Source organism: Watersipora subatra, chromosome 4, assembly GCF_963576615.1.
Source record: "Watersipora subatra chromosome 4, tzWatSuba1.1, whole genome shotgun sequence".
NCBI lineage: Eukaryota > Metazoa > Bryozoa > Gymnolaemata > Cheilostomatida > Watersiporidae > Watersipora > Watersipora subatra.
Window position 1 is genome coordinate 36,754,804 of NC_088711.1, and position 17,091 is coordinate 36,771,894.

The window sequence follows — 17,091 nt, forward strand, 5'->3', positions numbered from 1 at the left end:
ACTTATTTTCTAAATAAATTTATTTTTTATTCTAAAACATTAAAATAATTCACAAATATCTTCATTCACTTCGCATTAGTCTATCTTCGACTATTCAGCCAATTAAAATGAGCAATTCATAAATGTGTTTTGGTTGGATTACGCTTTATATCAGCTAGTCACATTTCTACATAAATAAAATATAAATACTAGTACATACTATAATACTAGTAATTTAAATAACAAGTGAGCCAAACACTACTTAGAAGTAATAGAGATGGCATTTCAAGGTAAGCGAATAAAAGTGCAGAGTTACTAAAGGAGAAAACAAGCTATTCAATATTCAAGGTAACTATTGAGGGGAAACTCATTTTAGTCTGAGTTTCTATTAAAGAATTCATACCTGCAGGACACTCTTAAGAACTTTGATGAGCATGGCTGTGTAGTCTCCTAGCATTGGAATCCTGCCATGTACAAAATACGGAGTTATAATAATTTGTGTACTAGTTGAATGCAGGCATTGCACGAGTAATAAAAAATTTTTTTGTACAGAAAGTTGATGTTTAATCATATCGTATACAATATTCACTATTCCAACTTTTAAATAAAGCTGTTTGTTTATTTCTATGCGTGCTGTAAGTTTAATTAAGTTTATTCTATATATACTTATATTTATAGCATTTTGGGAAGTCTGTGGACATATTTTTCTTCTAGTAAAATTTTTCAGTTTAGGAAATTGTTCAACCAACTGAGTGAAGCGTGAAGCCTGGGGATTTCAACCAATCGCTATTGAAGATTGGCAGATGTAGTAAGTATGTGTACAATCATTCCATAGTATGGCAAGTTGGCCGTATGTTGTAGCGGTTAGTACGCCGGTCTGAAAAACCGGGATTTCCAAGTTCAAACAGTGCGAAGCAGATTTTTCATTCCTATATTTTAATTGCTATGACTGGACACACAAATGACAGACAAACAAAAACTGAGATTTATATATATATATATATATATATATCTATAGATTATATTATGGTACCATCGCACTTGTGTGCCATTATGCCAGTTTTTCCCCAACAAACAAGAATTCTTACCAATATTGTGTGCCATTATAACTTTAAGGTGGCATTCATATCACACAGACACAAGCTCCCACTATCAAACTTTGCTGGTAGGTTTGCTTTTTCTGACTTACAATAAGACACAAGTCACCTGCTTCCACTGTCAACAAGAGACAAGGATTGTCTGTTGTTGACACTACATACAGCCAATGAAATTAAAGATATTCATAATCATATGGAGTTTCTTTGTCAATTTAAGAATAAGTTATTGTTTGAAACATGTATTAATGCTTATCAGGGTAGCCTGGTAGGTTTAAAAAATTTAAGAAAATATATTTAGATTTATCAACATGTTTAAACAAACCTCTTGTTTACTTATAAGAGATAAACTTCTGAGAGTTGAGAGACCATATTAGCTAAAGGTGGTCATCAGAGGCTCCAAATGTTCTATAGCAAGGATTACTGATTAATAGCAGTATACAAGTACCTCTACATTGCCGTCAACATCTATGTATATAAATCTGTATAGCTTGTGTCTAGTTATAGCTAAATTAAAATCTAGCAATAAAAACTCCGCTTTGCAGAGGATTTGAACTTGCGACATTCACGTTGTAAGTCTGCAAACAAGCGCTCCTAACAACTAGGCTAGCGCATTCTTATCATAACTACCGTTCTTACTGTGTTATAATACATGTACGTATATCCTTATCATGTTTGCAACATTCTAAATAAGCAGTTTTTATTATTAATTAATATTACTTTTTGTGTTTGTTACTTTTTAGAAAGAATTTTAAAAACTGATTTTTACCATTACTCATTATTTATTTTTTAATTGGTAATTTTCAAGTGCGCACTTTAATTTTAAACGTGTAGTTATACTATATTTCCGGTTTCAATAAATCTGTAAAAGCTAAATACTTTTCACATCGACAATTGTATTATGTGGAGTAGGAGTTGCCTCTATATTTTTTCTCCATTTGGTCAGACGAAGTATCCGACAAAGACAGTTTGAGATCTCATTTTTACATTTGTACCAGTATCGAGAGGTACCAGTATCATCCATCAATTTAAATACAACGAGCTACTGCTTCAACAGTAACCTTTTTTAAACACATACTTTCATGTACTCAAATATATATTTTTTTCTCTTAATTTATTTGAACTGCCCAAAAACACTTTTTTCATGATATGAAGTTTAGACTTCTTTATTACCCGAACAACGCCTGGCATTCACCTAGTTAATATACACTATAATGTCAATACTGAAATTCAATGTGAATTTTAGATCATTACTGTAGTACAGCACATAAATATAAGGCCATCACTGTAGCATGACAAATCACGAACCTGTTCTGTAAACACAATGACCTGGAAACTAAAACAATGCAACAAACATATGATTGGAAGAAAGAGTTGATGACCACGTTATATGTATTGGTGTAATTAATGATATTAGATAGCAGTGATTTTCACTGACCTGCTGCCTCTTACGGTAGCTTCAATGTATTGCACTGAGTTCTATTGCTACGGAGCTGATATTGTTAGACTTGTCTTTGTAAACACACACAGGTGCACATGTACACTCATGCATGCACACACGCACACACTCACATATGTACACACACGCACACATATGTACACACACGCACACATATGTACACGCATGCACACATATGCACACTCACACATGCACACCCACATATATGCACACGCGCATAAACACGCATACATGCACACACACACACACGCACGCACACACACACACACATGTGTTCACCTACAAGCACACATACAGCCTCACACACTCACCCACACATGCAAATGTACACCCCTCACACACCCACCCACACATGCACACAAGCACACACACACCCTCACACACACTGTCTTGTAAACGCATGCAATTGGGGACGCGATATTTTTACCATGCACACACAAATGCACGCACACATACATACATACATGCACACATGCATGTACATACATGCACATGTACACCTGCAGACACCCTAACACACATGCATGCGTATGCCCACACAAACAGGTGCATGCGCACACATGCACACGTATGCCCACACACACGCGTGCACGCACAGAAATGCACACGTATGCCCACATACACATGCACATGCACACGTACACCCACACACACATGCATACGTACACTGAAGCAGCGTTCTGTCTGATGGTGTATTGGTTCATATACGGTTATATGTGGTTATGTACTATCTCTTTATAAAGAGTTGAGCTGATATTGTCTGTTTGGGTCATATCTAGGTGTAACCTACATTAGGTGATAATCTCTATCAACCTTGTCTAAATTTGCAACCTGAGAGAGGCTTTTGTCAACTTATAACAGCAACAAAAGACCCTGCCCACTCATTCTGTTGTAATAGCTGACTTTTTTTACCTCAAGAGGAAGTGCGTAGCAGAAGCCCATGTCAGCAGGACACCTATCCAGGATAGTCTCCATTGGTAGTTATGTAGGACAAGTGTCTTCTCGTCTATGTTCCAGATAGCTAGGTCAAGACATACGAGCATGCCGATTGTTAGATATTGATCTAATCTCTTCAGTATTGCCCATCTCTACCAATATATACCAAATGAAACCAGAAACAGCAAAGAAAAACTCAAAATGTACAACAGGAGTTACAGAATTTTAAGTATGTTCATGCTAATTATATTTTAGCAATCAATTTAAGTGATTCATACCAAGCTTGAATCTATGTGCATGGAAATGTTGCAATGCTTTGCAGGTAGCAGAAATTGCTTTTAATCAGCCTTTTTGTTAGTAATTAGTACTATGTAGAACTTTCTAATCAAAAAGTTGTAATTTTGAAATTGAGGCTATAATTTTGGTAGTTATGATTTATGAGCACTCGCTAATACTCACTAGTACTCGCTAGTACTTACTAGTAATCACTAATACTTACTAGTACTAACTAATACTAGTACTCACTAATACTTACTAGTACTCGCTAGTACTTACTAGTAATCACTAATACTTACTAGTACTCACTAATAATTACTAGCACTCAGTAATACTTACTAGTACTCACTAATACTTACTAGTACTCACTAATACTTATTAATACTCACTAATACTTACTAGTACTCGCTAATACTTACTAGTACTCACTAATTCTTACTAGTACTCACTAGTACATACTAGTACTCACTAGTACTCACTAATACTTACTAGTACTCACTAATACTTATGAGTACTCACTAATACTTACTAGTACTCACTAATATTTATTAGTACTCACTAATACTTACTAGTACTCACTAATTCTTACTAGTACTCACTAGTACTCACTAATACTTACTAGTACTCAGTAATACTTACTAGTACTCACTAATACTTACTAATGTTATCAAAGAGACCATTAGTCGTATTGTAGACCCAATTGAAAGAAGAAGAGTTGTCACCTTCAAAAATATGACTAACTCCACTTGCCATTGCGTCGGCGTGTCAAACCTGGCAAAGGTGCCACTCTAAAATGAAATCACAATATTTCTCAATAAAAAAACTACAAAGTAAATGGTGAAGAAGAGGTCTCATGCCAATTCACCCACTTTTTCACTTTTTTTCACCCATTTTTCACATCATCCATCCCCTACTCATGACATCTGCTTGTGAGCTATCATCACTTAAAGGGCCCCACACTCATCAGCCTTTGACCTGTGACTACTTAGGCAAATGTATACATACATAATTACATACGCACCTACATACATACCAGCATACATACCTACATACGTACCTACATATATACCTCCATATATACCTACATATATACCTGCATACATACATAGGTATGTTCCGACATATGTACCTACATACTAACCTTCATATGTATGCACCTACTACTAAACTTACCTAGGTATGTACCTAGGTCATGGATGTTCCTACAAACTTGCTCAGGGCATACCTTGGACATCCCTCAGACGTGCCTACAAGTGTATCTAGAGTGCATCTTTGGTGATACCTAAGGCCTTTCTATGGATGTACCTACGAGCAAACTTGCAGGCACACCGGGGGCCTATAATACATCAACTTCTTTACTGGCTCGGGCTAAAAAAGGAGGTCGAGGCGGAACACCAGGTGCAATAATTCCTTGCTAGTGTTGGTCTGGAAGAAGGATGGGAAGTGGTAGTTCTGTGTTGACCACCGCCGGCTGAATGTGTTCACAAAACAGGACGCTTACTCCCTTTTTTGGATCGATGATAGCCTCGATGCCCAGTGATCAGTGGCTACTGACAAGTGCCTTTAGATGCCGACACTCAGGAGAAGTCAACGTTTTCAACCCGTTCCACTTTATGGATGTAGCAGTTCTGTCATTTTAACTCACTTCCACGCCAGCCACTTTCCAGAGGCTAATAAAACCAGTGCTGCACTGCCTTCACCGGCAAACGCTACTGCTCTACCTGTATGACATCATAGTCACTGCACCAGAATTTGACACTCATCTGCTCTGGTTGGAGCACATGTTTCAGCAGCTGAAAGAAGCTAGGCTCAAACTCAAGCCAGCTAAGCATGAACTCTTCCAGTCCCACAAGCGCTACCAGGGCCATATGGTAAACAAAGAATGGATGACTAGAGACCCTAGAGAAAACTAGGGCAGTCCAAAAATGGTCGACACCCAGAGGCTTGAGGAGCTTTAGGGCTTCTTGGGCCCAATAGGATACCACTGTCAGTACATTCTGAGCTTTACCACAGCATGGTCCTGGCAAAGGCTGACAAAAAAAGAGAGGAATGGATATAGGAAGAAAAAGAGCAGGCTGCTTTTGATGATCTAAAGGAAGACATCTCCTCTGCCTCCATTTTAGGATACCCCAATCTAAGTCAGCAGTATGTCCTAGATGTAGGGTGTGTGCTAGTGAATGGGGGAGGGTTAGGGCAGTACTGCTTTAGGTTTGAGATAGAGCAAAAGAGGTGATTGCCTACTTCAGTAAGATTCTGGGGCCTGCTGAGAGGAACTACTGTACCACACGGAGAATGTTGCTGGCCGTACTCAAGGCCGTGAAGCACTTCTGACTGTATCTATATGGGCAGCAGTTCCTACTCCAAACTGACTATGTCTCACTCCACTGTCTGTGCAGAAAAAAAGAGCTATCTAACCAAGTGAATCCTGGAAGTCTCAGCAAGGTGCCACCTACAAGTGGCAGCAGGTGTCATGAGATCAGGTCATGTGGCATTGGTGGAGGAAGGGGGGGGGGCATGGAAATGGCAAATGAGAAAACATGGTCTATCACATGAACAGAGCAAAGTGGCACTCTTCTTAAAAGCATGAGGTAAGCCCAAACGGCTCTCTATGAAGTCTTATACCCTCACTTTGATTACGGCTTGCCAAATCTGTAGAATCAGTTGGTAAGGCCAGCCAGGGAAAACAGGCATAAGCTTCAAGAGAAGCGAAAGAAAAATCCGGTTGACTCTTCGATCAGCCAAGAGCCGACTTGGCTACTAAGGACACTTTGCCACCGGCTCGGAAATCCACAGAAGAACCATTTATGGTCGGAATAGCTGTTTCGGTCAACCTGTCACCAACACCGAGTCTCTCCCAGGATCGCCTTGCCTTTATTTTCAGGTGCCACCCAGCTGTTCAGTTGTTATATGACTGGCAGAAAATGAGTTCTTGGCAGTTGTTCGAGGATAGCTGGAAGTGGAGTGAGGTAGCCCAGGTGTCTGCTAACTTAGTCCATACTCGAAGGCCCAGTCCAAAAAACAGAGAAGTGGCCGAACAGGAGATCCGCTGTTTGAGTATGGAGAATGCACCGGCTCTAGGCACAGCTGACCACTCTTCCTCAATTTTTTTTAGAAACTCCCACAGCCTTTAATGGGAAGACGAGTGTGATGACAAAAACAGCTGGGCCCAGGGGCAAGGAAAGCCCTCACGACCAGCCATCCTTACCAAGCCCAAAAGGTCAGCTTGGCCTTTTCAAGCTGTTAGTGACTCGAACAGGCCTTGTCAGACCGAGGCCAGAGGAAACTGAGCAGGGCATCAACTCAGCTGAAAGTACGACCAGCTGACTACTGGCTGGTAGGGACAGTTGTGTCAAGCTCTGAGCTGGCAGATGAGAAACCAACCTGTTGCCGAGCAGGCAACTGAATAGACTGACCCGCTACAAAGTCGGTATTGGATAGAGTATCCTGCTACCGAGTTGGCCTTGCCAGAACAGAGGCAGAACCTGCCAGAGCACATGATTTATAAGGAGTTCAGCAGAAGTTAGCAGAGGTAAGCAGAAGTTGGCAGAGAAATGTGAAAGCCTCATCATGTGCAGATACTTGTTGCACACACATTGACTGAATTTTATTATATATTTATACAAATATATATATTGTCTTTTATACTCCAAGTGGTTTTTTTGATTGTAGAGCAATATCGGATCGCAGAAGATCCTTTACAATACATTTGTACACACATACCTACCTACATACATGCATATGTACATTCATACATACATAAATACAAACATTTGTACATGCAAACATACATGCAAGAATGACCGTGAATTAGCTAGACATTGACATAAGCACGCATAAAGGCTTGAATACCTGTTTGAGTTGTGCAAGCAGGGTAGCATTGTTTCGCTCTTCTACAGTTACCATCATAGGAAACCCCTGATTGTCTTCATAATCAGAGATATAGTTTGGCATTTCCTTGATGAAAATTGACTGAATCACAAGAATCACCAGGTAACAGAAAATGTCTGCTACAAAGGTAATTCTTCCGAAAACTTCCCTAAAATTCCCATGTTACTGTTGTACTCTGGTATGGGTGTTACATGATTGGCCAACTGACCTGACATTAGACATTTTTGCATTAACTTAAAGAGTCGCGAATTAGTGCCTGCACTACTTTCCTTTAGAACAGCCATAATAGAATACTGTGTACCAAGCACATCCAAACTCAAGTAAGAATGATTCTCACTTTTATATACTGTTGCACGAGAGTAGGAGGTAGCAATTAATCAATGATAGTGCACATTCTTCACCTGTGGGTAACTAAAGCCTAACTAGACTGTGGCGTATTGTATCCCTAACTATTGCTTGTACTGTTTTAGCCTATCGAATGTCTCAAAGATGTGGGAGGAGATAACTTTGACTCAGTGCTATAAACCAGCTTGATTGCACCTTTAGCTGAAAAAAAGAACACTGTATTTCATTACTTAAAGCCTGAGGCTACTACAGCAGTTATGCTTTCTTACACTAGTGCTGTAACGGTGAGCAGCTACAAAAATAACTCGGAGTTTTTTCATAGAGTCATCAGTTTTACAGTGATGAGTTTGATATTTAACAAAATGATGTGTTTCTCTATTTGTTAACAAACTCAAGAAACAGAGAGTGAACTAAATAAAAAATGAATTCAACTAACAAAGTATGCAGTCAGCTAACAACGTATGCAGTCAACTAACAAAGTATGTAGTCAACTAACAAAGTATACAGTCAACTAACAAAGTATGCAGTCAACTAACAACGTATGCAGTCAACTAACAAAGTATGCAGTCAACTAACAACGTATGCAGTCAACTAACAAAGTATGTAGTCAACTAAAAAAGTATACAGTCAACTAACAAAGTATGCAGTCAGCTAACAAAGTATGTAGTCAGCTAACAAAGTATGTAGTCAGCTAACAAAGTATGCAGTCAGCTAACAAAGTATACAGTAAACTAACAAAGTATGCAGTCAACTAACAACGTATGCAGTCAACTAACAAAGTATGCAGTCAACTAACAACGTATGCAGTCAACTAACAAAGTATGTAGTCAACTAACAAAGTATACAGTCAACTAACAAAGTATGCAGTCAGCTAACAAAGTATGTAGTCAGCTAACAAAGTATGCAGTCAGCTAACAAAGTATACAGTCAGCTAACAGAGCATGCAGACAAAAGTAATGTATGTTCCTCACCATTTGTGTGCCATGTTCATTCTGGTGAGCTCATGGAACATGAGATCATGGCATGCATGCTCTACCATATCCTATGGATAGAATAAAAGAGATAAAATCTTAGCAATACTCCCTAAATACAAACTTCAGACTACAGATATTGTAGTAATCTGCTTATATGATATTTTAAGACTATCAACTAGTTGGCAAACTTTGGTTGAAACTGTGTAGTAATTGTAGCAACTTTTGCTTCTTTTCCTATTGTTGTACTAGAGGGACTCTATATACACACAGATATATCTGTGTGTCTTGTCTCTCAGCAGGAGTGCAGTCTGATGAGAGAATAGACTGCATCCTTAAAACTGACAGTAGCTAAAACCTGAGTACACATTATTCTTCTAACTGATTATAGCTTTAGCTCTAAACTTCTTGTTAAGCACTCTTTATTGACTTTATATACATAGTTATCCTTTAGATAACTATTTACTTCAGCAGTATATACATGTAATTAACGTAGAAACTTATCTACAACATGGAATTTTGAATTTAATTTTATTGCTCTGCTTATTACTATTAGCATAGAGTTCCTTTGTGGATTTGAGTTTTACCTTATTTTATTCATTTATATTTAATCATAAAATATCATATATTAATAATATATAAAATTATTTAGTTTCTATGGTTTCTAGAATTCTATATATTATTATTTACAGAATTAATTATATATCAATATACATATGTATAATTTCAACTATATAATTGTATATTTACATACTTAATGAAACAACTCTAACATATACGTACTTTCAAGATATTTTTCTTCAAGCGCAACATTTTTCACACCTTAGCAAAAGTTCAACTACCTACCCATTTGTACAAAAACATCTTGACGAAACCTTGGTAAAACGTTGCATCTGCTCAACTTTTGATCCGATTGGAAAAAAACTACATTCAACCAGACTATCAGAGGCAAAAGCTATCATTTGACACAGAGAAGAGAAAGCCTTTTGCAAAATCAACATATTTATTGAGCAAAAAGACCTTGATGAATGTATTGCCTTCATCCTCAATAGATACGACATCTCCTTACCATCGCATACCAGATTTTGCCATCTTTACAGCAATGACTCAATGGACTCGGATCCAAGTACTTGAAATTGTAAGTCACTGCAAAGTCCTCTTTTTCAGGGCTTCCTTCATGCTGAATACAACGGTCAAGGACTAACTTGGCTATGGAAGGCATGAAAGCTATCAGCCTTGGCAGTGGGTTGTTACCTCCCTCGTCTACACAGTCCATTGCTTCTTGCCATCTGTTTCACCAAAATATTAGATAAAGGATTACAAGATATTTGAATATTTTAAAGTAAAAAATGTAAGTTAATTCCAGTAGATCTAAAAATTTAGCAAGCCAACAACTAACACCTGTAGTATCAAGATTGATAGCCAGTGGATTAGAACTTGACTCAAGTAGTACTAACATGGCTAACATAGTCTAGTTGCACGTTGCAGTTAGACATTGTTTGCTGTCTGTCTCTGAGGCATCCAAACATACAGTTGCGTATTTAAAGTGACTATATATGTACATGCGTCATCGCGTAATTCTAGCTCTCATTTTATTTGTGAAATCCAGGGTGCATTAGCAGACAGTTCATGTTGCAAGAGTAAAGTGTGAACACACTGTTTAGTTGTGCAGAGCACCGATCCTTTAAAAAGAATACCAATGTCACACCTATTTTCATCGGCTAATTTTACTCAAACATGAAGATCCATCAGCATGTTTGTCTGCTCTAAACTCTAGAGTTCTAATCAAGTCATTTAGTTACCAAGCTAAGTTTCAGTTATTGACATCACTTTTATTTATGTGATTTACTCACTTGTTACTGTTTATGATGGCTGCTGCTGCCTGTTGTGATCGACATTCAATAGCGACATCTAAGGGTGTCTGATCTTTATGGTTGCGACAGATGACACTAGCTGAATACTGCAGTAGTAACTCTACCACTTGGAAATAGTTCCCTCTGCATGCCAAGTGCATAGCTGTTTCCTGTAATAGGAAAACATACTGAGCAACATTAACTACAGCAGCTTAGTAGAGTGATATAATAATTTACTCAATAGTATCATACAATTACTAACTCGGTAATATGATACAATAACTAACTTAGGAAGATCATACAATAACTAACTTAGGAAAATCATACAATAACTAACTCAAAAGGTGATACAATAACTAACTTAGGAAGATGATACAATAACTTACTTAGGAAGATCATACAATAACTAACTTAGGAAGATCATACAATAACTAACTTAGGAAGATCATACAATAACTAACTCGGTAATATGATACAATAACTAACTTAGGAAGATCATACAATAACTAACTTAAGAAGATGGTACAATAACTAACTCAAAAGGTGATACAATAACTAACTTAGGAAGATGATACAATAACTTACTTAGGAAGATGATACAATAACCAACTTGGGAAGATCATACAATAACTAACTTAGGAAGATGATACAATAACTTACTTAGGAAGATGATACAATAACCAACTTGGGAAGATCATACAATAACTAACTTAGGAAGATCATACAATAACTAACTCAAAAGGTGAAGGTGAACAGTTCCCTCTGCATGCCAGGTGCAGAGTTGTTTCCTAGCTGTTACAAATATCAGTACAATATAGATACTGCACTGAAATTTAATATACTAATATAATATTCTACATCTTGAGAAGTGTAGAATATTGTATTGAGATTGCATCAGATTTGACTATAAATATAATTGGAGTATCTCTTTAGAATACTATTTGTTTGTTTGTATTCCATCTCATACTCTGAAACAAATAAACTCCAAAAGTAACATTGTTCACAGACAAGTGGCTAAAATAAAAAGTCTGCAATCATCATACTATACTACAAAGTGGTTATATGAGGCATCATTTATTAATACCTCATATAATGGGTAAAATAATTTTAAAACTGTCTTGTTAAAAGTTGCATACTCTTTAGAAGCGAATTTAAACTTTTTACCGACTTTCCAAACTAATGTAGGATCAGAACTTTTATTCTGATCAATCAACTGTATAAATAAAAACTTTTGTGTGTAATATCATTCTCATACACTAGCTACTGTTGGTACCTGATATTTGGTAGACACCTCAGCATCATCCTACTCTCTAGTTACAGTTGGTATCTGATATTTGGTAGACAACCCAGTATCATCTCCATAGTTTAGTTACAGGTTGTATCTGATATTTGGTAGACACCTCAGTATATCATCTCTATACTTTAGTTAAATCTGGGACCTGATATTCGGTAGACACCTCAGTATCATCTCTATACTTTAGTTACAGTTAGTACCTGATATTTGGTAGACACCTCAGTATCATTTCCATGCTCAAGCAATAAGTCTACTATCTCTAGATGACCATTACAGGCAGCGGCTGTTAGCACTGTGTGATTGAACTCATCATGGCCTCTTGCTAACACATCACCTCCATGCCTACTCATAAAAAATAAATCTAATAAAAATCCAAGGGCGAACAGAAATGCTTAGAATATTTGAGTATCACAGACTTCATTTGTGGTTTAATGCTTTGTGTTGCATTGAGGCCAATATAGAAAGGGTAAAAGCCAGGTATGATTTTAATAAAATTTTTTAACAAATAAGAAGTCATTGTCAGCTTGTAGTTTAACAAACAATTTTAACAATTCCAATAAAGTTTCTGGCATGATCTATTTTCTGAAAGACCATAATGTGATTGGTTACTTTAGAAGCGCCTTGACACTAGAGTAGTGGCCATTCAAGCAAGCTAGTAACATTGGAGTACATCCTTCTGCATCATCGTCATTGATCTCTGATTTACTGTGATGGAACAAGGTAGAGATGCATTCAGAGTAGCCATTCCTACAATAGCAATTGCATTTTCAACTATGCTAACCCCAATGGAGTTTAGACATCTCTTATAAAGGTGATGATTGCTTTGAGCATTTTGTACGTTTTGTCAGATATGCACCTTACCAGATGTTACATGCAGCCATGTAAGGGTGCAGTATTGTCAATGTGTTTCTAAAACAATTGCCTCTTTTTTCCAATTTCTTACAAAAGACACTTGTTCTTATTAAACCAATAATAATAACAATAATATTAATAATCAAACTAAACATATCTAATTAGTAAGTATAAAAATGGATCTCAAAGAGAGCCTCGTCAGATGCAGAGCTGAAGGAGCTCCGGTAAAGGACAGCGGGTAATCAAGGCTCTGGTAACAGACAGTGAGTCAGCAAGGCCTTAGTGAAAGTACAAGAAACTGAAGTTGCACCTAGTAGTTCAAAAAGGCTCTAGATAAAGCCAGAAGATCCATAAAGGCTAACAAAACCAGGTTTTCCTGCCCTTTTACATACTTTTTGACCAATTGGGTTTTAGTCTCATACATTTTGTAGTTTATATTCTGTATCCATTGTATTGAACAAAGGTTTCTATTATTTACATTGAGTTAGTCAGAGGGTAACAGACAGAGCTGTCACATGCAATACAGTTGACGAGTCTTGCGACATGCATACTCTCAAAGAAACTCATACTTTCCTCTGTTAGGTAGTCAGACTGCATAGACCCTATACTGGCATTAAACCAGAGGCTGAGCTAAGCGGCAGCAATGTGCAGCTGCCCAGAACTATACACCTGTAACCTACTCTGCTGCCATATGCATAGCAGTTTTGTCATTCTCATCGGTGTCAGCAGCAGATGCACCTAGCTGAAGTAGTCTCTTTAAGAACTCCAGTTTTCCCTTGTCAGCACAGTAGTGCAACGCTGTCTTCTCTGTGACATCTTTAACTCCCACAATCCTTCTGACTGCTTCCTGTAATGCACATTATTGAGGAAAAACCTAACACAAAGCCTAAAAATATTTAAAAAGTGTGTTTTAGAAAATAAAAATTTATATTATTAGGTTGCTTTGTGACAGAAGTGATCTCAGAAGGTCAAAGGCATCAAGGGGGCAGCAATACCACTTCAGCAAGGGTGGCAGAAGATACGTAAGGTGATGTGGAATGCTGGTAGAGTCAGCTTTTAGGTTAGATTTGCCAGGTCATAAAGATCAGAGTGGAAATTTATGAAGGGATAGGCAGCCTTGCCAAAAAGCATCTTTAAATATAATAACTTGGTTTATGGAAAATCATGAGTATTGTAGAAATATTTCTTAATAGTGTTAACATAAACATGTTTATGACATTTTAAAGCAGAGTGTTGTATATATATATATAATACTTCGTCGACAATAATTTCATTTTAAACAGAAATGTTTTGCAAATTATGTCATGTCAGAATCATAAATATAAAGGGCAACAGTTAGCCAATAAAATCAAACAATTGGTTTGACATGTAGCTTTTAAAATACCTTTCTCTGCTAAGAGAACGAATATTAGGTAGAAGGTTGTGAAGCAGCTAGCATGGGTATTTTAAAAATAATAGTTAGAAGTTGTACGCACATGTTCATAGCACCTACATGTAAGTTAAAATGAGTTGAAAACCTGTAACTGTCATGTGAAAAAGAAAAACAAAAACCATGAAAAATCTTGAAACCTTTAATTGAAGTAAAATAAGCATTTAGCATAGGCAGAGTAAGAAGATGCAAAGATTTGGAGAGCTCATTGCTGAGCTGCTGGAATATGATGCAGATTTGCCATTACAAAAAGTATAATAAAGCAATTCTTTTAATATAGCTAATTTTCTGCGAAACCATGCGAAAGCATAATTCAACAAGCCTAACCTGAGGTAAAAGCTCAATCAATAATTCAAAGCAGGAGAGTTGGTTGCTGATGACACTGTGATGCAGAATACTTCTACCCAAATCATCTGTCAGATCAACCAGAGCGTCATTGCTGATGAGAAAGCGTATTATTTCTAACCGCCCTTTTCTCACTGCATAGTGGAGTGGAGACATATTCTTAGCATCTACTGCATTTATGTCCACTCCCTGTAAACCATAACATGATAACATTACAACTGTCTCAATTTTAAATATGTATAGGCTATAAGAATATTGCGACTTAATTTAAATGTATTGGAAGGTAAATGAAAGACAATCAATTTTATTAAAGAACTCAGGCTAAAAAAGGTAGATGTCTAATTGTCTCAGTTTGAAAAAGCTGTAACAATATGTTTACTCCCTGAAGCTGTTACATTATATTTTAATTTGCCTAAGATTTAAGCAAGCTGGGCAGAAATTTTATTGATAGTGTTTAATTTACGGCTGTGGGTGATATAAGTAAATTATCACTTTAAATTCTGATTTACTCTTACAACAACGACTTTTGCATGTTTAAGCCAACTCACACTTTAGTCTATATATATAAACCTCAAAGTCTGTCAAAGTCTGTCATCGTTTGGTCTGCCCAGCTATAGGTATCAGTATTTAGCAATGAAAAATCTGTATCGCAGAAGCTTAAGATCTCGGAACCTCTTGTTCACCAGACAATAAACTAACCTATTGAGCAACGCGAGATGCAATTGATCTATTTGACAATATGAGTGGTCATCTAAGTTAAAAAACGCAGAGCACTCTGCATTACGCAACGTCACTAAAGCTTGCTCTCATGGCTCTTATTAGTAAGTTTAGCAATACTAGCTTATCAAATTAGCCATTGAAAATATGCCAGGTTAATGGCAAGTGGCAGGCAACTACATTACCTGCCACTGTTTATAAGCTGTTTTAATACCCGTGCAACGCCGGGCATTCCGCTAGTCACAATATATAAAGGCTGACCAGTAGATGCGCTCAGAGTCATGTTTTCTAACAGTAATCTATGTAAACCACCAAACTGTTCACTTTGTCTCGTGAACACTGCTAGCATTTTGACATGAAATATTAGTATTAGTTTTGTTCTACTTTGTATGTCTATTCAATAGAACACTATGTATGATTACAAGAGCAGTACAGATAGGCAAGAAAAGACAACTTTTAAATCATCAATAATTTTCAACATCTGTTTTGCATTATTGTGCACATTTTTAAGTAGTACATAAGCATATACACAAACATACACATATATATATGCATGTATGCATATGCTAACCAGTGTATACATGTACTTACCATTGATAAAAGCAGTTCAGCAACTTGACACTTTGACTCAAATTCAGCTGTCCTGCATGTATACCAATCATCACATTACAACACATGAGTGAACAGCTCTTATTATATGGTCTAATTACAACTGCTCATAACTCTCCTTACTCCATAGATAGGCTACTGTGTCACTAAAATAGGAGCGCACAATTCCCTTATTCCTGGAGAGACCATGCCACAATGGTAGGAGTGCATAACTTCCCTAGCTTGTGGAGAGACTATAGTGACACTTAAGTTGGAGCTCATAATTCCCCATTGGTGGACAGACTATAGTGTGGAGAAGCAGTAGTGTAAGCTACTTGGGGTAGCCAAAGTAATTAAACTCTTGAAGCAAGGGAGACAACTCTCATTGCAATGGTAACAAAACACTACAATGGCAGCAGACCTGTCCTTTTCTATGTTCAATAAAATCTAATAAGCAAGTTTATAAATCTGAAAAAGTGAGTTTGAAAGTTATATTTACTACAGATGAATTCTGAGTTCCTGGTAGTGGTAGTCTCAGGTTGACTTATAATGTTCTCTCTAAAAGTAAAAACCCTTAGACCTACCTGTGCAGTGGAGTTTGCTTACAATGATTCTCTCTATGAACATCTGCTCCATTTTTTACCAGAAGTTCGGCAATCTCAACGAAACCAAACATGGCTGCCAAATGCAAGGCTGTAGAGCTGTCATTCTGAATAGTGTCAAAATTAAATTAAATTCTGAAAGTGTCACATTAAACTGAACTAACAAAGAGAAAACAACATGACTGAGTGAGCCAAAATTTAAAATCCTTAAATTTAGTCCCTGGAGAGACAAAGTGTTCTAGCGGTAGGTAGCTGGTTTTCATAATAGTGGAATGCTAGCAAGGTGCTATTTGATGTATAAAGATTCAACTCAAGTACAACAGCAAATATCTGGTCATAAATATTTAATTACTAATCGTAACTTCGCCAAAACCGTTTATTGGGAAGCATGTGAGCACAACTGCAGTGTTATTAAAATGTAATACTATGATTTGCAAATGAGCATTATAAAAATGGGTGTTTT

At 37.0% G+C, this 17,091-nt stretch overlaps 1 protein-coding gene across 1 annotated transcript in view; it reads right to left on the reverse strand.

Moving 5' to 3' along the window:
* Positions 1–17,091, reverse strand: part of LOC137394207 (transient receptor potential cation channel subfamily A member 1-like) — a 43,641-nt gene that overhangs the window by 11,485 nt on the left and 15,065 nt on the right. Inside the window, exons 7-19 of the mRNA XM_068080927.1 lie at positions 16,611–16,735; positions 16,030–16,081; positions 14,704–14,910; positions 13,628–13,794; positions 12,705–12,842; positions 12,296–12,437; positions 10,802–10,971; positions 10,018–10,237; positions 8,949–9,019; positions 7,594–7,780; positions 4,404–4,532; positions 3,445–3,620; positions 383–443 (exon numbers count right to left, since the gene is read on the reverse strand). Of these exons, the coding sequence (XP_067937028.1) occupies positions 383–443; positions 3,445–3,620; positions 4,404–4,532; positions 7,594–7,780; positions 8,949–9,019; positions 10,018–10,237; positions 10,802–10,971; positions 12,296–12,437; positions 12,705–12,842; positions 13,628–13,794; positions 14,704–14,910; positions 16,030–16,081; positions 16,611–16,735 (1,845 nt within the window). The remainder of the gene's footprint in view (positions 1–382; positions 444–3,444; positions 3,621–4,403; positions 4,533–7,593; positions 7,781–8,948; positions 9,020–10,017; positions 10,238–10,801; positions 10,972–12,295; positions 12,438–12,704; positions 12,843–13,627; positions 13,795–14,703; positions 14,911–16,029; positions 16,082–16,610; positions 16,736–17,091) is intronic.